The 25,769-nt window shown below is 41.6% G+C and overlaps 1 protein-coding gene and 1 long non-coding RNA gene across 2 annotated transcripts; both read left to right on the forward strand.

The window, feature by feature from the left end:
• The first annotated feature begins 427 nt into the window (after positions 1 to 427).
• Positions 428 to 7,252, forward strand: LOC117556034. Its single transcript, XR_004570486.1, has 5 exons — positions 428 to 531; positions 6,362 to 6,469; positions 6,548 to 6,625; positions 6,718 to 6,771; positions 6,885 to 7,252. It is a non-coding gene; the product is annotated as an uncharacterized LOC117556034 (long non-coding RNA).
• Positions 7,253 to 10,850: 3,598 nt separating this feature from the next.
• Positions 10,851 to 25,626, forward strand: slc34a1b (solute carrier family 34 member 1b). The gene is made up of 12 exons (XM_034231208.1): positions 10,851 to 10,911; positions 11,015 to 11,197; positions 12,477 to 12,623; positions 12,871 to 13,014; positions 15,228 to 15,339; positions 15,836 to 16,031; positions 20,272 to 20,367; positions 20,517 to 20,583; positions 20,715 to 20,882; positions 20,980 to 21,096; positions 22,636 to 22,760; positions 23,607 to 25,626. The coding sequence occupies exons 1-12, from the start codon at positions 10,851 to 10,853 to the stop codon at positions 24,192 to 24,194; spliced, it is 2,004 nt and encodes a 667-aa protein (XP_034087099.1). The 3' UTR covers positions 24,195 to 25,626.
• Positions 25,627 to 25,769: the final 143 nt, after the last annotated feature.

A 25,769-nucleotide genomic window follows, 5' to 3' on the forward strand; every position in this document is an offset into this window, starting at 1 on the left:
ACCCTCCCTCTAAATTTTAAATTGTCATGTAATTATGTCATTTTTGCAGAGTGACGGCGGATCATTACAGTGCTGTGATTTGCTTTATCTTTCTACAGACTTGTTGCTGGAAGGTGATTTCTCACGAGGAGCCTGGGAGGACTATTATGGGGTGAATTTGGCTTTTTGTATGTGTTACAAAACAAATTAGATGAGTCATAGATGCATTCATCTACACGAATGATGTCAGCATGCATATCGTGATGTTTGTAACAGTATTGGTTCTGGAAAGCATCTCATTCACACATCCTGTAGATTGATTGTCTCTGAAGTAATTAACCTGAGACAATTAATAGGGCAGTACTTGTTTATCACACACAAATTCAGACTGCCAGACTTGTGTGTGTGTGTGTGTGTGCGCGCACGAGTGGTGCGTCGGCGGAGCTATGAATGGGCAGAGGGGTGTGCTCTCACAGACACAACAGCAGCAGTGAGATGAGGAGTGCCATTTACTCCACTGCACGTCTGTACTGAGAGAAGGAAGGAAAGGAGGTGAGTATATGGATTTTCCCCAGGCATTTGACTTAAATTATTTTTGTGGGTGATTGCTGTGTTGCCTGCCCTCTCTCTCTCTCTGTCACTCCCATCATTCATCCTCTCCTCCTGTCTTCCTGTGCCTGATTACGTCTTATGCTGTCTTGAGATAAACCTCTTCATCTCCTCATTGATAGAAAAGCTCTCATTTTGCGGCAATGCTTTCTCCTATCTCTTTTCCATTTGCTTACTTTCTGACATTGGGACAGATAACAAACAGGTTTTGAAGATCTGGGAAGTGTTTATTTTGTGTACTCAATCCTCTGCTAATGGAAGCTCTGAATAATGATCACTGTGCCTTTGAGAGTCCTGCAGAGGAATGCATAAGTAGTGTAAAACAAAACCAATCCATCAGATCAATGCTTGCACATTACCGTACTCTGAAAGATTTTGCTCAGACAGTGAAGGACAGGCTCTGGGCTCAGTGTGTTAATAATGGAAACGACCGGATTCATCACTGACTCAGTTATTAGGCACATGGTCGAGCTGAGACCCAGGTTGGAAGCAGATGTGTTGGTCGAGTACTGACTGAATTCATCCATCTTGGAGTTTGTGTGTGTGTGTTTGTCACACCTGAGTGTTGCTGAGCAGACAAACCCATCATCATCAATTACAGGACATCATGTCCTTGCCCCAGTGAGCTTTCTTAATGTGCCGGTGCAGCTGCTGTCCACACGCTCACCTCGGTGCTCCAACCACCACTCTGTGCATGCATGTAACGGCCTCTTTAATTAAACAGATCATGTGCATGTGATCTCCCTTGATTAGCATGTTCAACAACACACATGTGGCGAGGCAGGAATGTCAAGCCAGGCTCCAATTTCACCACCTGGACTGAAATAGTGGCATAGTTGACTCAAAGATGATTCAATACTGAAATATGTATCGTTGTTGTTGTTGTCCACAACCTCATCAAAAGTGAATATGTCCTCAGCAGGCTGTCATAATTACCTTTCAAGAAGACTGAAGGAGTGATAATGTAGTTACAACTTCACCATAGGTTTTGATATTCTTTTTGCTCCTATGAAACTCTTAAGTATACCCTGAAATTAAGCTAAAAAAGTTTATTTAGTGCTTCTCAGTTGGCGAGTTAATTAGTGTTGACCCAACAGATATGAGCCAATCATCGTCACAAATTCAAATCTTCAGAACAGATGTTCTTCTTAAAGGTCTCCTATCATACAAAATGCACTTTCTGTTAAGCCTGTTTTTCAGGTCTCAGGCTCGAAAATTACATTTCCAGAACAAATGACCATATCTTCCCTTCTAAAAGGGTTAAATTAATAATCTTTTTTCTCAAAGCAAGGTTACATCTGTGAGTTGGATGTAGAAGTGTCAGAATCAATATAGATGTTTGTATTTTAAAGTAAATTCAGATTGAACACAGTAAAACATTTTTAATTATAGTGTACGTCCAAAAATAAAAAAATACTTAAAGTGAAAACCACCCTTGAATGATGGGATGGTAGACTAAAAGCTTTAGGAATCCAAACTACAACATATAATAAGTACCTTGTATCAAGATTGATGCAAAACAAGTGAAATTTGACCTTTTTAGAGAGATTTAGCACAAAAAACCCTCTTCTGCGGTCATTTGGGTGGATTTTCCATATCTCTGGCCCCCCTTGGTCGATTTTGATGATTGACATCTCTTTCTAACCGTCAGAGCCAATGGAATCGAGGGGAACTCCCACATACGCACACACATTACCAAATAAGGAGTGAGAGTGACGCATAGCCAAAACCGGAAGCTGCGATAACTCTGGTAGCTACCATTAGCAGCTAACTTTTACTCTCCGATTTTTACAGAGAAATGAAATTATGGATTATAGATAATTTTTTCAAAGCTACAGACACATTATCAACCTATGGATCAACCGATTCAGCCGCGTTTTTTCTCGTTTTAATGACATTGAACACGTCTTTTGATCAGATTGACAGCTACGGTGAGACGATCTACTGTAAAAGCTCCATAAAGGTACGTGTTGTGATGTCTGTGTTTGCTTCCCCTGTCGCGAGTTCGGATCGCTCAGTGATGATACTATACCTATATAATCTGTGGAACCTCAGCGTTAATCGGATATCTTGCATGTGCAGCTACGATAAGTAATAAGGGTATCTTTATCTTGAGTTCTGTGCCAAAGTGCGTTAGCATTTTTCGCTCAGGGGTCATTTAGATGCTTCTTATGAGACTTGTGTTTTGTTTTGGTAAAAATGGTTTGTATCGTCAGTTAGTTGAGATTATTCCCGTTAATCTGGTATAACACATTAATAGGTTCTTAAATATTAAGATGCCCTGAGACAGTGTCGTGAAAAAAAAAGAAAGAAAGAGACCCGCCGAGGGGGTCTTTGGGGCTTAACAGGTTAATGTCCTTTATACATAAATATGTGTCAGGGAACTCACAAAGTGCCAGAAAACAAAACCCTCTCTCTTTTCGGATACCGACATCTCCAAAAACGGGGGAACAACGGAGTTGATCCAGATTTGCATCATCAGAAACGTTGCTATCAGAAACAATGCACAATGTGTTTTGGATCATATGGTCTTTTTTTACATTAGCAAGCATCGCTAACACTCAGAGCTAACCTGTACTGGAGAGAGCGTGTGTAAAAAAGCAGGAAATTAAAAAAGGAACTCACATTGTGGTAAACCCGTAAGAGAAAAAGCATTTGAGCTCCATACTGTTTCAGAAATAATCCTTGATGTGGTTTGGAACATGATATGGCATTTAATCATGGCAGCATTTAGCTTTTTTTTTTTTTAAAGCTAAGGACCCAGAATCAGCAATTCTCTAACAGGGCTGGAATAGAGGGATATGAGGGATTTCTAAAATGCATGATCTGTTCGGTATTTTGAGCAAAACACATCATAGACGTGTTCTTTATATATTTGCATATATCTGAGACCCATAATATATAACTTTTCTAACTCCGGTGTTTCCTCCTCTTCCTCTTTCAATGTCTCAGTCATGACAGAAGAATATAAAGGGCGATAAAAGACTGCAAGGCATTTGATTTGCCCATCCTTGCAGAAGAAGTAGCTTTTCAGCTGGCAGGCTTTGCTTGTATGCCCATGTCCACGTATTCATGTTTGAGCATTTTGGGCATTTGCACGTGTACACGTTTTTTGCATGCATACCACACAGAGGCGTAATGTTTTCGAATGTGTCACCTTCGCTGTTGTTAGCTTGTTCATGTGGATTAATCAATGGAGAAATGTTTCTAATAGCCACAGGGCTTTCTTACCTCGGCTACAGAGGAGATGCACGTCCACCAGCAGCCAACGCGGTCCATCCATTTGCCTCGTCTACAAAAGAGGGATTCCTCGTCTAACCAAAGATGGACAGAGAGCGACAGAGTCAGGGTCAGGGAAATCATTCTCATTTAGGTCATTTCCTTCAGTGTGCTGGTCAGAGAGAGCACTCAGGACTCACCGTCAAGGCAGAGATTATTCTTCTCTATCCCTCAAAGGGCTGCAATGCACATTTTAGAGTAAGTGCATGGAGTAAAACAGTCTTGTATACCCCAGGGTGTGCAATAATGAACGGACATGTGTGTGCACAATAGGGCTGATGTACCAAAGAAGCTGTGAACTCTCCACTGGGTCAGTCCTCTCTGTTACAGATCACTCAGCTAAAGCAGGTAGGCCTTGTTGAATATCACATGAATTCCTGTTGAAGTGGGACTTTCTAATGGAGTTCCCTGCAGCCTCAAATGTGTTGCTGACGTCAGGCTTCGCAGTGGGCGAGTGAGCTCCTGTCGATCAGCTCCCATTTATTCTTCATGAGCCCTGAGAGCTTCCCGTAGAGCAGCGGTCTGACTGGAGATCAGGGCCAAACACTCAGTCGGATCAGAAAGGGAGTCTTTGCATTCTCGTAAGTCATAGTCTTACCAGAAACTTCATAACACTTTTGAAAATTCACACTTTCAAGGAAAAACGTATATTATCATTGGTATTACAAAGCACATAGTTAGTTGAAGAGATCATGATTCAAAGGCCCAGGAACTGAGTTTATTGCTAAAGTAGAAATATTTTTGGGTTATTTCACCTGAAAGATTTTCACATTTCTTTAGTCTGCCTGCACTTCTCGTTGTTTTGAAGTGTGCAGGGCTCAGTAAGAGTGATGTTGATGTGACGCTCAAATCAGCATCAACATTGTACTTTAATTTAAATGTTTGTTTGGTAACAGTCAATAACATCTGATCAAATCATGTGCACACAATCCTGATCAAGGCAATTGGATGAGTTTTATTGTGAAAACTAATACATAATACACAGATATTTTGTTGTTGTTGTTGACTCATTGGCTTATTTAGTTATGAATAATTCATAGCTTCATAGATATAAATAAAAGAGTTGTACCCCCCTTTTCTGGACTTTAACTTTCAGGTTTCTTAGCCATATTAGGCCATTTAAAATGTATATGTAAATAAACATTTAACATAACAACACACTAGGCCAAAAATACATTTTAGATTTTTTCAAACTAAATAATTTAACAATATTCTTGAGGTTTGCACAAGGTCAATTTAGCTCAGCGGTGATGCATTTTCCCTGCAAATGCAACAAGATATAGCTTTGTCAAACAAAAGTAAATTGACCTTTTAAGATTTTCATTTTACCCAACTGTTTTTTCCAATGTAAAGCATGAATCTTCAAACCCATCCTTTTTTTTTACTACTTTTTGTATTCTTTACATTTATGTTTTATCTTAATCTTCATCAGTGAACCACATTTCTCCACCATCTCAAGCCTCTTGCCGGATAGGAAATCGGTCGGAAAGTATGTTGATTGATCTGATCAAACTGGTCAGATGTCAGACAGGCACTTGACACCGAATGGCAGCACTGAAATTATTGGACTATAAAAGTCTGTCTCATACAGATGGACCAACAGCCAGAGGTGTTTTGTCTGAGGCCCCGGGGCCCCTGACACCAGCTGTGGATCTGACTGTGACTCTGGGCTGCTAATCATTGTGGCCTTTCAGTTGTGCAGACAGTGTTTTTTGTCCTGCATGACTCCGACTGTGTGAGGGTGCTGATATATTTTTGGCTCTTTGCCCTTTCCAATTGGGACTCTTTGTCTTCCCTTTGCTTATACACATTACGTTTCATACTAGCTTTTAATATGCATCACTGTGAATTGGAGCCAGAACTAGTCATTCTCAGATTCTCATATTATAGCATCTCAGATTCTTTAATTTGTTGATTATTTTAAGGTGTTCATTTTTTTTAAATGTTCCTTTTTCTTAAGGGTCTAAAACGTACCTACCAGTAGAAAATGGAGCAGGACTACCCTTTTATCTTAATCTAAATCTTATTATTGTCACCAATCAAATACATGTTAATCAGTCATTGTTTCTGTGATGTGAATTATTGAAAGTAGTATGAAAATAAATAATTTACGGTTAAATGTAATCCTGAAAAAAACCCAGTAATGTTTTGTTTTTGCAAAATGAGAAGCAGCAGAGTGTGTGTGAACAATTAGTAAACTCTGTGGTAAATCCCCTGAGGAAAGTCTCCCAGCTAAATATTTACATCAGTGAAGTGAAGTGGGAGCAGCAGTATGTTTCTGAGTCGCCATCTAGTGATAAGAGGCCATAACTGCAGATTTGTCGCATAATCTTTCATGCAGCCCCTCAGGATAGCAAAATCAGGGATCAGTTAAGCCTTTTGGATCTGATTATAACAAGTAAACTAAATAATTATTGTAAACTGTCTTACTTTTAACCATTGTTGTTGCATATAACTACATGTAAAGTACCTCTTCTTTCTCTTGTCTTTACAGTTGCACAACCAAGGTATTCAAAATATATCATCTTATTCTAAACCTACATCAGCACAGATCTTTTCCTGAAGAAATCTAGAGCCAGCCATGGAACAGAAGTCAAACGAGGTGTGTGAAAGCCTGATAGGCACATTTTTTGTAGTCACTCGGCCGTGTCTAATATCAAATATGACTCTTTCTTTCTAGTGTCCCAGCACCACCTCCCCTCAGAAGCACATGAAAAACAGGTCAAAATCCACAGAGGAGATGCAACAGACGAGGAAGGTGAAAAGAACAAATCTGTCATTCAAACATCTTTCAATCCTTGTTACTTATACCCATCAGGTATAATGTGATTAACCTGTCTCACCTCACAGGCCTTTTCCTCACAAAAGTCCCTCCCAGGCAGACCAGAGCTGGAGAAAGTGAAGGTGAGCTGTGCACATACGAATGCTGTTACGTATTTATTTGTATTTCACTATTTAAAAACCCAGGAATCCATACTTGAAAATGCAAGCTGTATTTTCTTTCACATGTTTTTCAGGAGTGTCCTGACAGCTCTGACACGCCGTCATCCTCCACGGAAGAGCTGAAGTGATAAATGGAAGGACATAACCATCAAGATAATCATAAACATAACATACATAAACATTATCATATGTACAAAGACAAATGTACAACATTATGAAAAAGAACAGTGAACTAAATTATAAAACACCCAAGCAATGAATTTGATTGATTGAATGAAACTAAAGTAAAAATGGTTATTCAAACTCACACACAAACTCACGCACACTGAAACACTTGCTTGTAGAACCTGTGTTAATGCTGTTTCATTGTACTTTGAGTGTCGTATACATACCAACTGAATGTGTATTGACAATAAATTGATGCTGTTGAGTGAAGCCGTCATTACTCTGCACTTATTCACATCATTAAAAATGGATGCCGTACTGATGACTGCAGGTTCAAAAAGCAGCATTGACTATCTAATGTATTAATGTAATGAAAAAGTGGAGTGGGAGCTGAGAGGGGTTTAAACATGTTTGTAAAAATGGTTTTGCACATCTGCTTTAGTGTTTGTGTAAGAATTAGTTTGTACCTAAACCAGGAACAACACAAATTCAGATGTTCGGGGGAGAAAACCATTACGGCAATCTGGTCCGTGACATTGGCCCAAAGGTGATGACACATTCATGTCACAGGGAAAGTTCAGTTTACTTTGGCTTACAGTTTTTAGACATGGTCAATTATCCACATTTGAGGATAAGATCCAAACACATTCAAAAGGGGTCAGATCAAAACAGAACAGGAAATGCTGCAGAGCTTGATGAAAAAACACACACAATACAAGTTGGCAGGGACCAAGTGACCGAATGAGAAATGACTTTACTTCAGTGTGTTCAAACAGAATCAGATTAAAATAATACCATCTTTCATTAGTTAAGGGGATAAGCCTTACTCAGAGACTAATGATCGAACGAGCTCTATGTAAGTAGAGCAGGTAAGGGGAGTGAGTGAGTGAATTGTATGAGAAGGTGGTTGGAACATTAACATTTCAGTATTTCTACTGCTGTTACCTTTGCAATAAGCTGGCAAAATATGCTGCTTCAGTTAAGGGTTGAGTTGCCAAAATGGGATGTTCCTTGTTGAGCTAAAAATGTCATTATACCTTTTGTCAAATTGATAACAGTATCCAATCCACTTTATTTATTCCTCAGTATGCCATAGATGGTGTAAATACAATTCAATTGTGATAATGAAGGGCATGAATTATTGCTACAGTTACATCATGTTACAAAGCCAAGACATTACTAATAATAACAGTGGTCACAAATAATCTTCAAGTTCAGACATGTACAGCATGTGGATGTCCACCTGCAATAGCCGTGAATAATGAGTTGGCAGATTACCTTTATTTCAAAGAAAGATTGTAAAGCATCACATATATCCCTCAGTGTAACGTTATGCAATATAACTATGATCATAAACCGAAGAGAGAGGATCCACAGTGTGCATCTGCAAGTTCCAGCTCATTGAGTGAGGTGTTTTTGAGTGGCAGGTAGTTGTACGATGACTCGTGACCTCTTTAACTCCAGGCTGAGCAACAACATCCCAGGGGCTTGCACATCTGGAGAGGGAATTAGTAGCATCACAGGGAGTGAGGGGGGGCTTACCCAAAATATCTGGAGTCGTGCCAGAGATTTATCCATGTGTGTATAAGTGATAACATGTTCCATATGTGAACGAGTGTCTCTGCGTCTCTTTTCGGCACCACATCTGAAGGATTTATCCCTTCGCCCATTGACAGCAGCCTCGGCTCGAGTCCAGCTGCCTGCAACACAACAGAGCTGTTATCTCTCCCTGGCACCCAGCAGTTTACAAAGTAACAACTCTAGTCTAGTTGGTCATTCATGTTCTGCTGCCCTGAGTTCATGGATGCAAGTCTGAGGTCAGCAGATTCGGGTGAGAGCACTGCTGATGTGACAGAATCCACTAATTGTTAACAATTACCCTGTTATTCAGGCCATCACGGCCTTCTCCCGTGGTGAGGAGGACATTGTCTGTGGGTAGTGGGGTGTGTAAGTAAATGTGTGTACGTGTGTGTTAAGGAGGATCTCAGAATCATCATGGTGCCTAAGCATCTGAACATTCTGCAAAAGTCACGCACTGTACATCGCACATGTTTGCCATACTTCCACTGACCTATCTCATGCAAGGAATGATCATTTAATACCTTGGCTTTAACGTATTCAAAAACCACAGTGTGAGCGGACTACAGAGACAGTGCAAAATCGGTACTTTTCTTCCAACATTTACCACTAGGTGTCAGATTTCCCCTACTTTCTACACAGGAATACAGAAGAACCTCAAGCGACAAGCATCATTAATCCTACAAAACAGTCCTCTTCATCTTGGATACTTTATCCAGCCCCAAATCAGGTGAACAATAGATGGTTGAACACACATCATTCATCACCTAATATACAATGTGTTTTCCAAACGCATGCATCATTAGTTTAAGGCTTTGTGTTATTGATTAACAATGAGGTCTCTGATGAGGGAGCAAGTTAAGGGATGAGGTGTTAACTGGTGGCTTATTTAAAGAGGTGTTATTCTTCAGGTTGATACTTTCCTTCTCAGGGGGTCAAACACAACACCTAGGACGGTTTCAGACAAGGTAAGGTACCAACTTCATATGTCAAAATAATCTTTTGATAAGTAAAATCATTTTGAATCAATACTGCTCTAAAGCTTTCTATATTATTTGAAATAAATGATTTTTTAATTGAAAATCTCTGGACCTTTTTCTACAGCTAGGGCATCAAGAGCGCAAACATCCGGCAAGCTGACAACTGTTACTAAATGTTTGATTAATCCTTTTTTTTTTTACCCCCGCTTCATTTAGAACTAAAGAAGAAACATTTTGGCAAAACATGAAAAGCATAGACATATAAATGTGAGTCACAGTGACTTGAAGGCAAAAAGTACAAAACCAGGGAAACTGAGAGAGTAGACAAAGGCAGAGTATATTAAAGCCTTCACTCCACAGAATCACCAAAGTACATTCAGGGAGGATTGAGCTGCAATCTATGGAACTTGTCTCACATTCTCCCACATACAGATAGACGTGCTAACTTGTTCACATCAGAATCAGCAGGAGGATGCCACACAGAACAAGAAAGATGTAGCGACGGTAATTACTGTAATTTCCACTGCTGTAATTACTCAACTCACTTCCATCCTCTTTGCTTTACAGGGACACATTAGATTGATATTCAGACAACTTTAGTACTCCCTCCTCCGCTGGAGTCCCCAAAATATGGCAAAGTGGCTGAAATGAAAGGAGAAAAACAGTTCTCTGTGAACCGAGAGCGTGAATCTTTGAGTTGCTGCTCCATACGGAGGAGAGTCTCGTTAGAGCTGACTTGCAGCTGCAGAAAACGAAGGGAAGATAAGCAACATGGATACAGATGTGACCTTATTGATTCTGACAAGGTGTTTGTTGAGAGAGATGATTCAAGATTCAAGGCTTTTATTGTCATTAGCTACAGTGTAGTCATGCCGATGAAAATCTTAGGTCACAGGCTCCTCCAACAGTGCAACACAATACAACAGATAACATAGTAAAAACAATAAAATAGAATAGAAGTAGTATATATATATACAAGTGATAAATAATGTGTAAGTTGCAAACAGGTGAATGTTATGGATGTTCTTAGTTCAGGTGTTTAATCGTCTAGATGGTGCCTCTCGGTGTGTGAAGTTTAAGTGTGATTTGATCTCAAAACCAATTACACACACTGTGGGCCGCCTTTGTTTTAATTGCTTGTTTGTGGACTACAGTAGCAAAGTGAGACTCACAGGCTTGAGACATATTGGTCTCCTTTGGCCTATGTTTCCTGCTGCAGGCTGTTAAACACATAGACTCTCATATGTGTTCCCTTAACAACCATATCATGCTGTGATTTTAATTGCTTCCATATTTCTACACAGCATTCAATGCACCATGTCATCTCGATCTATAACAATAGCGTCCTCTGGTCGGAAACAAGCAATCAACTGCCATGGTAACTTATTAGTTTCAATTCCCAGCATTCTGTTTTTTGATGACTTTGAAATGCAAAGCTGATCTTCCCCACTTGAGTGCATCCTCTTGTTATTCATTATCAGGGTTGATGATACTAGGGACTCAGCTCTCCTCACAGCCCAAACTCCCACAGGAGGAGGACAGGGAGTCTGGCATCGGGTCCACTCTTGACCTGAGCAGCAGCTTTGAGATCCACAACCAACATACCAAACACCAAACCAGCTGTGTTTCACCCAGGGAGGAAGATAGACTCGATATAGAGAAAGGTACAAGAGCAGCATGAAAGGAAGAATCATTTCCTGGCACGGCAGCAGGTCTGATGTCTTTGAAAAGGAAAATAACAACAGCAGAATCCAAACCACATGCTCATTAGATAAGGACGTGCTCAAAATACACGCACAGGGCCAGTGGGATCACAGTCTGGGCAACAAAGACACAGTCCTGATGTCCCTCAGCAGCATTTTGCTGGGTAATGTAGTTCTTCAGACAACTTTGACCTCTTTAGCTATGTGAAATGTCTTACTAATGCGATCTCTCTTATACAGAACAATGTCATCAGGTAAATTAAGCTATACTTAGTGGTGTAAAGTATATTTACTCAAGTACTGTACATAGTTGTAGTTGAGTATTTCAATATTTTGCTACTTCGTACTTCTACTCCACTACATTTATTTAATACCTTTAGTTACTTTGGATTTTTGATGTGAAATATAATCAACAGTTAATTAAGACTTTAGTTACACCCCGAGTAACATTCACAAGCTACCCTGCAGTATACAAACTAATTTGAACTAGCTGCACCTTTACCAGCTTTGATAAACACATAATGCATCAATAATTATAAGAAAAACATATACTAAAATGTGCCAATCTGCATAATGGGTACTTTTACTTTTGGTATTTTAAGTTTATTTGATGCCAACACTTTTATACTTTTACTTGATTAACATTTTGAATGCAGGACTTGTACTTGTAACAGAGTATTTATACACCCTGATACTTGATCTGAGTACTTCTCCCACTTCTGTCTATACTTAATCATAGGATAAGGCTGGAGTCGTTCTATATTGATCATACTGTTAACAAATTCTGCAAAAGACCAAAACCTTGAGTGCTTTTGGTAGCTGGTGGTGCATGTGGGAATGACTCAAAATACACTAAAGTGTGTTCTTCCTAACGAAGGGGACACGTCATTGCAACCTTTTCCCTCTTTAATGTGTGTGTAACCTCCCACCATTTCAGTCAGTCTAGTTTATCTTGCCTCATAAGACCATTACACGTTGGGGTTATGACCTGTCTGTTTCTAATGAGCGCGGTCTCTGAGGTCCTATTTGGGTTAAGTGTCTGAAGTGAACAATGTCAGTATGCAGGAGCTGCCTCTGTGCTTCTAAATCACTTCTGTAGGAAAGCTAGGAGAGAGATTAAAGAAATGGAAATGCTTCAAATGACCGGAAAACATATCTGTGATATATTTTGATAACTTTCCGTTGGTTAGACATGCAGGCTTAACCATCTCCTTGTTTTTATTGTTGTGGTTTTAAACAGAAAGCTCTTCACAGACCACAGCAGTGACTTCCAACAAGATCCCACAGCTACTCATCAATCTATCCAAGATCCCTCTCCTCCTCATCCTCCTCTTCCTCTTTGTTTGCTCCTTGGACACTCTGAGCTCTGCCTTCCAGTTAGCAGGGGGTAAGTACCATGACCCTCAGTAGCCTCTCATTGGGTTTAAAGTGACTCCCCCGGCTGATGTCTGCCAAATAAGTGAGTCACTGAGCTGTTGGTCCTGCTGTATAATTTACTGCAGAGCTGCAACTATTGACCTTTTAGGATTTGCAGAAACAAGCAGTTAGAATGTTATTTAACATTGCTCTTGGCTAACATGTCATGTCAGAGAACAGCATTTCTGTATCTCTATGTGTTTCGCATATTTAAACAGGTAAAGTTGCAGGGGACATTTTCCAGGACAATGCGGTGCTGTCCAACCCCGTGGCAGGGCTGGTGGTGGGGATCCTGGTCACTGTGCTCGTCCAGAGTTCATCCACCTCCACCTCCATTGTCGTCAGTCTGGTGGCCTCGGGATGTGAGTAGGAGCATAACATTGCAGAGAGAACTAATACCACACTGGGAAAATGTTCTCCTAGAAATCCTCCATTTAAAACCTTACTTAAAGGTCCCCTATTATACCCTTTTTCATCAATATATTATAGGTCTCGGATATATACAAAACATGTCTCTGAAGTGGTTGGCTCGAAATACTAAACAAATCATGCATTGTAGCATCCCATAAACCCCTCTGTTTCAGGCCTGTTTCAAAAGTGCTGATTCTGTGTCTGTTACTTTAGATGAAAATAAGGAGCCCCTCCCCACGCCCCTCTGAGAGATATTTGGTTAAAAAGAACACTATGGTGCTCTAGGAGGAGATTCAGGTGATAAGCTGGGCGGCAGTTACCTTGGTTGGTGATTGGCTAATGGTTGCACAAGCCAAAAAAACGTTATGACATCATAAAGTGGCCAAAATCTGATCAGCTCATTTTCAGAGAGGTTTTTATATAAATGGATCAGGACAAAAAGTGAGCGAATCTTTTTTCCTGAAGCTTTCAGAATCGCTTTACACAGAGGGGACACATGTTGATGTATAAAAGACGGGAAAAAGTGGATTTTGCATAATAGGTGACCTTTAATTAAACTATTAGCCGCAGAATATACTGAAATAACCTTATTTTTTGTATTTTGATTTGTATTACTGCTTCTTTCTATAGAAATGCTTCATATTCTAAAAAATCATGTCTTTGAAGCTTCCTCACTGCGCTGTGTGAGAACCATGAATGACTGACAGTTTACTTTACATGACCTCAGAGAAAGTGTAATCTGTATATTACTGTACTCATGAAAGCTGTCGCACAAATGCAATGTGGTAAAAAGTACAGCATTCGCTCTGAGATGTAGGGGAAATATAAAGGGTGCACAAAAATAAAATATAAAAGTACATATAAGTACATCAAATATGTACTTCTGTTCAATAATCAAGTAAATGTACTCACTTAGATTCCAGCCCTGGTGAGCTGCCATGTAGCAAAATGATTTTATTTACGGATTCAAATAAGATTAGACATGTAAGTATGCTATGCATTAAGTTACAATTAGCAAAGATATTATAGCGTTGGTCAAATACAAAATAGGTGAAATACAAAATGTAAATCATTTTCTGAGTGCACTGGGCCCTCAACTTTTCTAGGAAACTGAACGCACACAGAAGTAAATACAGCATTGGTTGAGGACTATTTTCAGCTGTGAATATAAACATGTTTGCTATTTTTGTGAGTATTTCTGGCAGGAAGATGGTGTATGTGGGACTGACTTAAAATAAACTGCATGCCCTTAGCATCTTAATGAAGGGAACATGTCAGCAACATTGTGCCTTATTAGTTTAATAGTTTTTCGTTTCTTTATATTAATTCTATAAAACACAAGGTTGTACATAAGACTGAACAGAAAATACTTGTTGGTGAATGTATCAACAGATTTATCTTTCCATGGGATTAAACGAATAATAGAAAATGTCTTCATCGATAACCTTACAAAAGACATACAAAAAAAGTGCTCTCTGCTAAAATTTATATTTTGTGTTTGATTATTAGGACACACTGACTGGTCTGACATTTTAGATTGTAGTACTGTGATAACCATTTGCGAAAAACATCTGGGAATGAATGTAATCTAGTAGATTGGAATGGGATCCAAGGGATAATGAAATCAACATATTTCACACCCTTTAATCCCCCCCACCTTCTCATTAAGTCTAGTTTATCTTGAGTCAAAAAACAGTGACATGGTGAGGTGACAGCCTGTCTTTATCTAATGAGTGCAGGCTATAAGGTATTTTTGTTGTTAACAGAGAATGATATCAGTATGCATGAGCTGCCTTTCAAATCCTTTCTGTGAAAGAACTCAGAGAATATAGGTAATTATCAAAGAGATGCAAACGCATGGAATTGTGTGTGTGTGTGTGTGTGTGTGTGTGTGTGTGTGTGTGTGTGTGTGTGTGAGCAGGCTGTTGTAGGTCATCATCATTAAAGGTATTCTCAACAATGAACCCCCCGTCAGAGTGGGTTAAGCTGCCTCCACTCCCCCGCAAATTACTGTCACCTCATGTACCATTCTGAATGACGGGAAGTCACTGCTTATAATTATGCGATACACTATCATTCATAATGATGCCATACACTACTTATCCATCATACATGTTATATTGTTCGAGTGAAATGTGTCGCTCTTCGTGGTTTCACCCCACAGTGCTTGAGGTGAGGTCTGCTGTTCCAATCATCATGGGGTCCAACATTGGGACCTCAGTCACGAACACCCTGGTGGCCATGATGCAAGCAGCAGAGAGGAATGAGTTTAAACGGTGAGTGGAGAAAGGTGGCGAGGCACAGCATGAGTGCAGGAGAAGCTGAAGAGCAGGGAATAAGAAATTGAAATGGAAAAGTGAAGAGGATAAGTAGGGAGATGGAGGAAGATTGATAAAAGTGTTGAAAGTGCAGAGGAGGGTTAAGAGAAAGCATTAGCAGCTGCCTGCTGCCTCTTTGCTTCAGCCTCCGTTTAAGTATAGTGACAATAATGGCACCAACACACATTGACTCCGCCAGTATCTTTTTGGCATGAAAATATACGGCACTGCACAGATGGCATGTATTTTAATCTGTGTCTGGTAAAAAATAAATATAATTGATTAAACATTCATAATTTACTAACTCAAAGTCAAAACTAAACTGCACATTGCATCATCCACATATAAAAAACTTGACCCATGAAAAGCAGATTAACAAGCAATCATTTTGAGTGGTTGATCATGTTAATGGCTGACCTTAGTTAACACAGACAATGATTGTGACCCACTGCAGTGCCTTTGCTGGAGCAACGATCCACGACTGCTTCAACTGGCTGTCGGTGCTGGTCCTGCTGCCGCTGGAGGTGGCGAGCGGCTTCATCACCAAGCTGTCTCTCCTGCTGGTCTCCAGTTTCAAGCTGCATCCCGGAGAGGAAGCACCTGAGCTGCTCAAAGTTATCACTGAGCCAGTGACCAAACTCATCATACAGGTAACTATCAGCCAGTCAGCTTTTGTGATTAACCATTTGTTAAACGCCTCCCCTAAACAGCAAATCTTAGTTTAGTTGACCTAGTCATGGTAGGTCTTCAGTCTTTGGATTTCCGCAGTGAGAGCGATATTTAAAGATTTTGGATAATAGAGTATTTTTCAAAACCAAAGACACAATTCATAAGTGTAAGGAATGTTCTAAACCCTTACTTTGCGCTAATGCGTGGTGCAATCATTAACATGTCTAGCTGGCTAGCTTACTGCCTAAAGTAGTCGGCCTATCAGAGGGCTTATCGGGTCAATGAGCACATCATTACATTAGTATGTGGGTTACAGGTTACATCATAAATAAAAGTCACATTCACTGTGTAGTATTCCCCCAAGCCGAACCCGGATGCTGCAGAGTTTGGGCGATAGTTAACCTGCTCTTTGGGGAACTTGGGGACGTGAACAATCAACCCCAGCAATGTTGCGTTGAGATCTATTCATACAGTTGTACTATTTCAAGTCTGTTTGAAACACTTTTTGTTTGCAAATTCTTTATTTGCCAGCTAGAAATCAGAGGCTTCCTTTGTCTTACATCAAGAAACCATTATTTTGTAGTGCCGAGAGATATGGAGTCAGAGGCGGTGCAAGGAAGGTGCAAGAATAGTGATTTATTCACAAGCTGCAAAGGACATGTTGTCGGGTCGCAGCCCGGGTCGAAAAGAGAGAGCCAAGAGGGCACACACTATTTATAGGTAACCCATAACATGTCCGTGTGGGAACAATAACCGCAACAGTAGTTCCAAGTTTGAATTATGTCCCAGTGGTTAAATAGGTGGTCACCACACAAGCCCCCCCAGAATTCAAACATGGCAAAAAAAAAAATATCCCCACGTCCGTGGAGGAAGCACCACAAGGGCCGAGGAGGGTGGGGGACCGCAGGTGAGGACCGGGCCATGAAAGGGGGCCGCAGGAGAGGGCAGGGGCCCTAACGAGGGCGAGGGCACCCACACCGGGGGCGGGCCGTCGTAAGGGGGCCGCAGTAGGTGTCGCGGAGAACCCAGCAGGAAAGAGCGCAACCCGGCCGCAGGCAGACGCACAACGGCGGCAGGCACGAAGTCCTCGGCAGGCGTCGAGGTATCCCCGGAAGAGAGGAGCCGTCCCCCCGGGAGGAAGGAGCGCAACCCGGCCGCAGGCAGACGTGCAACGGCGGCGGGCACGAAGTCCTCGGCAGGTGTCGAGGTATCCCCGGGAAGCAGGAGAGCAACCCGGCCGCAGGCAGACGTGCCGCGGCGGCGGGCATTAAGTCCTCAGCAGGCGCTGAGGCATCCCCGGGAAGCAGGAGAGGCCAGACAGGGTCCCGGAGCGCGCCACCCATGGGCCGATGGAGCATGGGCGACGTCCGGAACTGTCGAGGCGAGAGGGGGTCCAGGAGTGCGCCACCCAGGCGCCGATGAACGTGAGTGGCGTCTGGATATCCCCGGAAGGCAGGAGAGGCCAGACAGGCTCCGGAGCGCGCCACCCACAGGCCGATGGCAGCATGGGCGACATCCAAAACCGTCGAGGCGAGACGGGGTCCAGGAGTGCACAACCCAGGCGTCGATGAAAACGTGAGTGGCGTCTGGAACCGCCGTGGAGGTGGTGAAAAAGGTGAGAGTGTCCACATGAGGTCAACCGGCTGGTCGAACCTCCTCTCACCAGAAAAAAACAAAAACTCAAAAGGGCTGATAGCCGTTAGCACTAGCCGTCGTCAGCCTCACGTGGTTAGCCGCTAGCTGGCAGCCATGGGTAGCTGGCAGCCGTCGTTAGCCCCACGTGGTTAGCAGCCGGGACGTGCAGCCGCACGCCCCGAAGAACAAACCCACGAGGTAGCAATGGGGTTGCTGGTCGACCCAGCAGGTCGTGCATCGTCCCCCCGTTGGATAGAAAGCCGATGCGGGAACGGCGAGCAACGTCTCCAGCCTTCTGCGGAGCGCGCACCGAGCCTCAGTCAGCGTGCCGGTGGCAGCCACGGACGTCTCCAATCAAACCCCGGCATTTCGAGAAAGGAACTTGAGTTCCTTTTGCCGTGTTCGGCTCCGTCCCGGAAGCTTCTCAAGACGTATCAGGGTCACCAGTGTAGTGCCGAGAGATATGGGCTGCTTCTCAGGTCGACTATTTTCATTTCCTCGATCCTCGGTCCTCGGTCTCACCGGAAGTTGATTTGCCTGCGCCATCTTGAGTACCGTCCCATGGCTCTTATTTCTGCCGGAGGACCGAGGATCGAGGAGCGAGGAGCGATAATGGAGGAGCGATAATCGAGGAACCACCAGACCATCCTCCGATGAAATCCTCAGATACTCGCCCCGCCCCCTTACTGTGTATCACTCACTGATTGGACGATGCAGTGCATGCACTGATCTCATGCTTCTTGACATGAGAGCCGTTTCCCAGCGGAGTGAAGAAAATACATGAACCTCACGGGAGTCACTCCTCAGTTTATACCGTGTTTTGTTTCAATTCCTGTTTCATTTAGTTACAAATATGTGATATATCTGAACAACAAAGTGGTCAAAAATCATTTTATTCATTTATTGGAAACATTTTCATGATCGCTTTTTTCGTTTTACATTTTCATTTATTGTCATTTCCATTCAGTCATTAAGTGCTATTAAAATGTTAATGTGCTACATATCCAAACAAACAAAGTGTGCAATCCAATGAATGTTAATATAACTGGGTTTTGATAGATAACATATATATTTTTCTTCTCTCAATTATTTTATTTCTTTTGTGCACTCTAATCAATATTAATCAAACTATTGTTCGTTTATACATTTTAAGAATGGCGTTTATCTTTTTTGAGAATGAGTTCTTATTTTATTTTATTTATTGGGATCTACAACAGATGATACAAATGTTTGTGTCAGTAAATGTGCACTAACAGAGGCGGGGGTGTGTGTGGAAATAACGGGGACAGAGCTGGCTGCTGTCAGACGATCAGCTGTGCAGCGTCATCACAAACGGACGTCGCTTCACGTGACGTTCCGGAGGAAAGGACGTCCCATTGCTCTTAAAACTCATTTCCCTGCTTCTCGTGGTTTCCTTGCGTCCCTCCATGCTTCCCTGGTGGGAGGGACTAAACGCAGGGAAACGACGCAAGTGAGGGAAGCAAGGATTTCATTTAATCGACCTGAGAAGCAGCCATGGAGTCAGAGGCGGTGCAAGGAAGGTGCAAGAATAGTGATTTATTCGCAAGCTGCAAAGGACATGTTGTCGGGTCGCAGCCCGGGTCGACAAGAGAGAGCCAAGAGGGCACACACTATTTATAGGTAACCCATAACATGTCCGTGTGGGAACAATAACCGAAACTGTAGTTCCAAGTTTGAATTATGTCCCAGTGGTTAAATAGGTGGTCACCACACTTTCAACATTTCTACGGATTCAGTGACTCTGACGCTGTTTTTATTGTTAACTGTGTTCTGCGTGATGCTGGAAACGTTTAATGGACATCTCAGAAGTAACTATGGCGGGTGTTAACTGTGTTCTTATTCTCAGCGTCCAGGAAAGAGAAGCTTAAAAAGGAGACTAAATGGAGTCTCTTGAGGTTCAAAATTGGTACTTTAATTAATAAAAAAAGCGCGGTAAAGTCACAAACAGAATTGTTCATTCAGGAGAGAAAGTCTGCAGCTTTCTCTCCCAGGGGGTGGCCGTGCAGAAGAGACCTTACAAGCATTCGTCCTTCCCGCTTGCTGTTCGCTCCTCCTCTCTGTGAGCTGTAGTGACGTAAGGGACTTCCCCCTCTCGTTCGTCTGTGTCCGATATCGCGTTAAACAGAGGATTTCGACATTTTACATTCATTGCTTACTTCCACATGCCTTTTCTCCTCCTTATCTCTTTCATAACTTTATATGTAATACATGTTAACGGCGTCAATAGCCACTTTAATGATACTAATGGGCGGTAGTCCCGGATGTCGTCATGAAGGATTTTCAGAATAAAAGCTTAACAACTGCTTGTGTGGTGAACTTCTGGTTTTTCAGTATAAAACAGCATTTAAACTGACGGTATGTTTAGTGTACATTATGCTATCAAAACATTGATTTTAATTTCTAACACGGGCGAAGTTTAACAAACAGTGCCTTAGACAGCTGTGATGGGAACTAGATTTAAGGTGTCTCCTTGGGACTGAAGGATTGGTGGATGAATAATACATGTTGCTTTCCTTTGAATCACAGAATTTAAAAGATGGAAAATATTTCTCCTTTCTTCCTCAGCTAGACAAGTGTGTGATCACGGGAATCGTCATGGGAAATGAGGACATGAGGAACAGGAGCCTGGTGAAAGAATGGTGCCAGACTGACCTGGTTATGGTAATGGCCCCGTCTCCACTGCTGTCCCCTGCACATGCAGACACAATGTGTCACACAGTGGCGCCACATACAGATTGACACTGCTGCCAGTGAAAACTGCGTTGCTAATTTGTGTTTTCATCACAGATGCTCTTTCTTTCCGTCTACAGTCCACTGGCAATGTGAGCACTGCAAACTGTGGCTCCAGGCATGACTTATCCCAATCACCACTGAAATGTGAGTTCTCTCATTATTGTAATGTTTTTCTAGTAAGCATTTCCCTTTCAGTACTTCCCTGCTAAGAAGGCAATACAACGGTGTGTTTTTGTAATAATCTATTGATGTTTGTTGGACCTGTCCTCCTGCAGGTAAGCATCTGTTTGTGTCCACGGGGATGTCAGACCTCACCGTGGGTCTGATCCTCCTCGCAGGCTCTCTGGCCGTCCTCTGCACCTGTCTGCTGCTTCTGGTCAAACTGCTCAACTCTCTTCTTAGAGGCCAGGTCGCAAAGGTCATCCACAAAGTCATCAACACAGGTGGGCATGCTTTTGACATGAGAGAGGTGGTGGAGAAGACTAATATTGATGTGTTTATCGTGGGTAATTGCCATCTCTCCGTTCTTTATCTCAACAGACCTGCCATATCCGTGTGGGTGGCTGTCAGGATACATGGCCATGTTTGTGGGCGCAGGGATAACGTTTGTGGTCCAGAGTAGCTCTGTCTTCACTTCAGCCTTGACTCCTCTAATAGGTGGGTGAAATAAGCTTTTGCACCACCAATGAAAGCCTCAGAGTTGTTTGTTTATACTATATTATGTGAAAATATCATTACAAAATAAAAGGTTATTGTGAAAATAAGTAGAGCATAGAAAAAACTATGTGTGTGGGTTAATATAGCAATTATTGGCCGTCCATTTGAAATGGATTAAATGAGCTGTGAACCTCAAAATGTTCCCTCAAAATAAATAATATTAAATATATATTAGAAATGTGTAAAAAACCCCACTATGAGGTCTTCAATATAGCCATACTTACAGAATGTTATAGTATTTTCTGTTATTTTCCTGTATTAGACATATCAAACTTATGATGACATCAATCAACACAATGCTTTAATTGTAAGCAGCTGTTGCTTTGAAGGATGATGAATAAATGGATGCAGAGTATTATGAATTATAATCAATTTAATTATAGCATCCTGACGGGTAATTGTTGGTTCTACGTCAGCATATGCAAAATCTAAATTAGTAACTTTATGATTCTCATATCATTGTATTGATTTTTCTTATTCTTTATACACTTCAGTCTTTCATTTACATGTTCTTTGTGAGTATATAGCATAGTTCAACAATGGTAATGTGACTAATACTTTAATTTACACAAAGTTATAAATTCAAACACCACAACCTCTGAACAGACATTTACTGCTGCAGTAATACATTGTTAACTGTACATTGAGTGAGGATTTACCCGATTGTTCTTGTGCTTATGTGCTAACTAAAATGAGTGTCATCTCATACGGTCAAGAGAATATCTTAAGATTTCTTGTTAGCTTATAGCTAATGTTTCAGCTGGGGCCAAATAAGGACATAAACCTGTTTATTTCCACTGAAATAAGTCCTGTGAAGTTTGGAAGAACATATTGCACAACTGTCAGTGTATGCCGCTGGCTAAATGAAGCATGTCAAATCAGTGATGTCTGAGTCATCGGCCTGCTACTCAGTGATAAATGTAAGATGGGAATCATGTCTCATTTTAAACAGGAGTAATTGAGAAGCTTTAAATAACTAAAAGGCAAACGACTATATTCATGGATGTCATCCAACCTTCAGATATATTTAATTAGGTAATTCTGTTTATTTGACTTTGTTTATTTAAATGTAGCTTTCCCTGCACTCCAACTCTCGGGCTTACCATCCCCTAGTATCATGCATTGAAAACAAACTCAAAAAACGCTTCAGAGCACCTAGGGTAAAAGAAAATATCACTTAAACTTTCATTCCGACTGCAATATCCATCTTCAACAAGGCAAAATAGACACTTTATTGCAGCTTTGCACACCTGCTGGTATTTATTTATGGAGTTGTTTGTGTTCAAATGGCCTATTTGTAAGGGAGTCCTTCAAGGTTGTATGTTTTATTTTGTTTTGTGAGACCCTAACACAAGCCATTGTTCTAACATCAGGTGATAGACAGTAACGTTTATTTAAGTTGTATATATTATGAGCTTTTCATCTTAATTGAAAGTCCCTTTTTCCTCTGACACAGCGTTCTTCTGTCGTCTCCCTCAGGTATCGGTGTGATCAGCCTCGAGCGGGCCTATCCCCTCACCCTCGGGTCCAACATCGGCACCACGGCCACCGCTCTGCTGGCAGCTCTGGCCAGTCCTGGGAACAAGCTAGCAGCTGCCATACAGGTAAGCCAGTGTACAACCTAGCAGGAGCCTCCTGTGCCGAAAAAACAAAGAGGAAGTGCCTAAAATGAATATCCTAAAATGTCCTCTTGAGACTGGGTTAAGAATGTACTGTAGTCCATCTCCATTGGCTCCCATGATAAAATGCCCAACAGCAAAAAAAGTACAATTCTAAAGTGCAGTAGTTTTAAAGTGTAGTAGGTCAGTAGGTCTCTACTGCTAACTCTACAAGGGATATATCTCCTTGGTTTAAATCAAATCAAGGCTTGAAGTTACTTATATTTAAGAGCATGAGAGCTTTGACATATTGGTGCTGTCACAGGTTGTGAGTCGACAAATCTCTAAAGACTATCCACCTCTTTGCCCATTTTTTATTAGAGTTGTCAGGCGAAGTCAACCCTTCCACTTTGAGCTTCAGTACGGCTTTTCATAAACCTATGGGGTACATCACAAAGATTGTGGCAATATTGTATACAGTCAATGGATAAAACAGGTATTTTGAAAACTGCAACAGAATATATTTTTCCCCTACCCGGACAAAACCATTGGTGTTACAGATAATAATCTACAGATGGTACATTATAATAATACTGGTCTCTATATTTATGAACATGATTTCTGCACAAATAAGCTGAAGGCAGCTAAATGTGCTTCAGGGAAAACAATTGTTGGTAAATCCTCCCTTCGGACTAAACTGCCAACACTAAAACCATCTTTTATCTGGACCCTGAGTCTGTAATAGTTTTCATTCATTCATTCATCTGGTATCATTGGATTATGTATTTGGAATGAATGTTGGCATCTTCAGCCCTCACATACTGCATCTATTTGCATTGTCTTTGTATGTAGATCGCTCTGTGTCACCTCTTCTTCAACGTCTTTGGCATAATGCTGTGGTATCCTCTCCCCTTCACGCGCCTGCCCATAAGGATGGCGCGTGTCCTTGGTGAGCGCACTGCCAAGTACCGCTGGTTTGCAGTCCTGTACCTCCTCCTGTGCTTCGTGCTCCTGCCCTCGCTGGTTCTGGGCCTCTCGCTGGCAGGCTGGCGAGTGATGGCCGGCGTTGGGGCTCCGTTCCTGTGTTTGACCATCTTCATCTCCATGATTAATGTGATGCAGGCCCGTACTCCTCGCCACCTGCCCACTAAGCTGCAGAGCTGGGACTTCCTGCCCCAGTGGATGCGCTCTCTCAAACCCCTCGATCACCTCATCACCAAGGCAACTGCCTGTCGTTGCGAGGAGGGACAGGGAGAAGAAGAAAAAGAGGAGCATATATCAACACCGAAGACCTCTGTCAACACACAGGAAGAGTCGGCCCGGAGGAAGGCACAACTGGCTTATGACAACCCAGTCCTGGACTACCTGGACGAGAGCAGACCAGGTGTGAAGGTGTTCAAATTGAAAGGTTTGGAGAGGTGCAACAGCACTCCACTGTAGTCAAACCAACAATATTTACTTAGATCTGTATTTTGACAATATCGTCAGACGAGAAAACATATTTTATAATGCCTTGGAATAAAAGCCAGTTCTTGTTAATAATTGATCTATCATTAGAATAGCCCGGCTACATTACATGAGTAGTATGAGATTTTCACCTATGCTTGATTTTCTTCCAACTGAGTAAGCACCATCTACAATGAACTTTGAAACTCATTTAATGATGAACTACACTAACACAGCATGCAATGTAGTGTGATTCTGTAATTGAGTTTTTGACCACTATGGAGAATTGCTTTTTACGAGTGGATCCCCATTGGTTGTGCACATTGCTAAAATAAGACGAACAACCATAAACAATGGCAATTGCAAAGAATTGTTATTAATACCACACGGTCTTTGAGTAATACCTAATTAAGGATAACTACATGACTTAATGTGTCTGGGGTATAGACACAACATTTGATTCCAAAACATCCAGAGGTGTGTGGCGCAGTGTGTTCAGAGTAGGTGTTCGGATCTGGGGATCACAGGTTCAAACCCCACTGCAGTCAGCATGTTGTTGTGTTCCTGGGCAAGACACTTCACCCCAAGTTGTTCCTGTGGAGATTGTCCACAGTACTGATTGTAAGTAAGTCGCTTTGGATAAAAGCGTCTAACAAGTATCATGTAACGTAGTCCAAAGGGGCAGCTCTCACAAGCCAACCAGTTCAGAAACCACTTTTCAGTGTCTCATTTTGCATGAATTTGACCACATTTCCATGATCAGTCACTGACTGAGTGAATGTCCAGTCATGTCTACAATGCATGTCAGAGTTGGTTTAACCCTAATCATTATTAACTGTTAAACTTTCCAGGGTTTCGCAGATCAAGTGTAATTTTCATCCTTTCCTGGTCATGTCTTTGTGTTAACAACAGACTGAGAGAAAAGGACACTGGCACTGTTGTTACTGGCCGTGAAACAATCGTATTACAGAGTAGACAAATGTTTGCTTATTATGTTAAAATGCCATGTCTCTTCTTATATAAGTGTAAGTGGGCAACATAATACACACAGACACTAGACAATAATTCAATAATCCTCACGTCAGAACCTGGACGTTGTCTTCAAAGGTTTGTGTGTGTGTGTGTGTGTGTGGCGTAGTGTTAGGTGTGTATTTGTGTTTAAGTGGGAGAGAATGCACATTCAGAAGGTGTTGTTGAATGTGTGAATATGTGCTGTTTACTCTGCTGCACTGTAACAATTTATCATGCGTTTGAAATGTTGACTCCTTGAAGTCTGATGATTTCATCAGAGAACAAAGTCTGACTCTTTTAAGGTGACAGACTTTGAAGAGTGCTTTACAAGAATGACGAAAGCACACATCAAATAAATAACCGCTCTGTCTCTGTGTGTACAATAGCAGCTTGGGATTCAGAGAGAGACTTCATTCATTCTTGTGTGCCTGACTTGAAAGAAAACATGTCTCCTTTTTATTTTACCCATTTAATGAACTTGCTAATTTCTAACAATTGTTTCAGACACATTGGTTTCAACAAAAGCAGCTTTCTCACATCACATCCCTCTGATCCTGG

This window comes from Gymnodraco acuticeps, unplaced genomic scaffold (assembly GCF_902827175.1).
Source record: "Gymnodraco acuticeps unplaced genomic scaffold, fGymAcu1.1, whole genome shotgun sequence".
In the NCBI taxonomy this organism is placed as follows: Eukaryota; Metazoa; Chordata; class Actinopteri; order Perciformes; family Bathydraconidae; genus Gymnodraco; species Gymnodraco acuticeps.

Coding starts and splice junctions, on each gene's coding strand:
- slc34a1b (XM_034231208.1), top strand. CDS start 10,851: ATGTCATCTCGATCTATAACAATAGCGTCCTCTGGTCGGAAACAAGCA. Junction 13,015..15,227: donor CAGTCTGGTGGCCTCGGGAT/GTGAGTAGGAGC, acceptor TTCACCCCACAG/TGCTTGAGGTGAGGTCTGCT. Junction 20,584..20,714: donor ATCCCAATCACCACTGAAAT/GTGAGTTCTCTC, acceptor GTCCTCCTGCAG/GTAAGCATCTGTTTGTGTCC.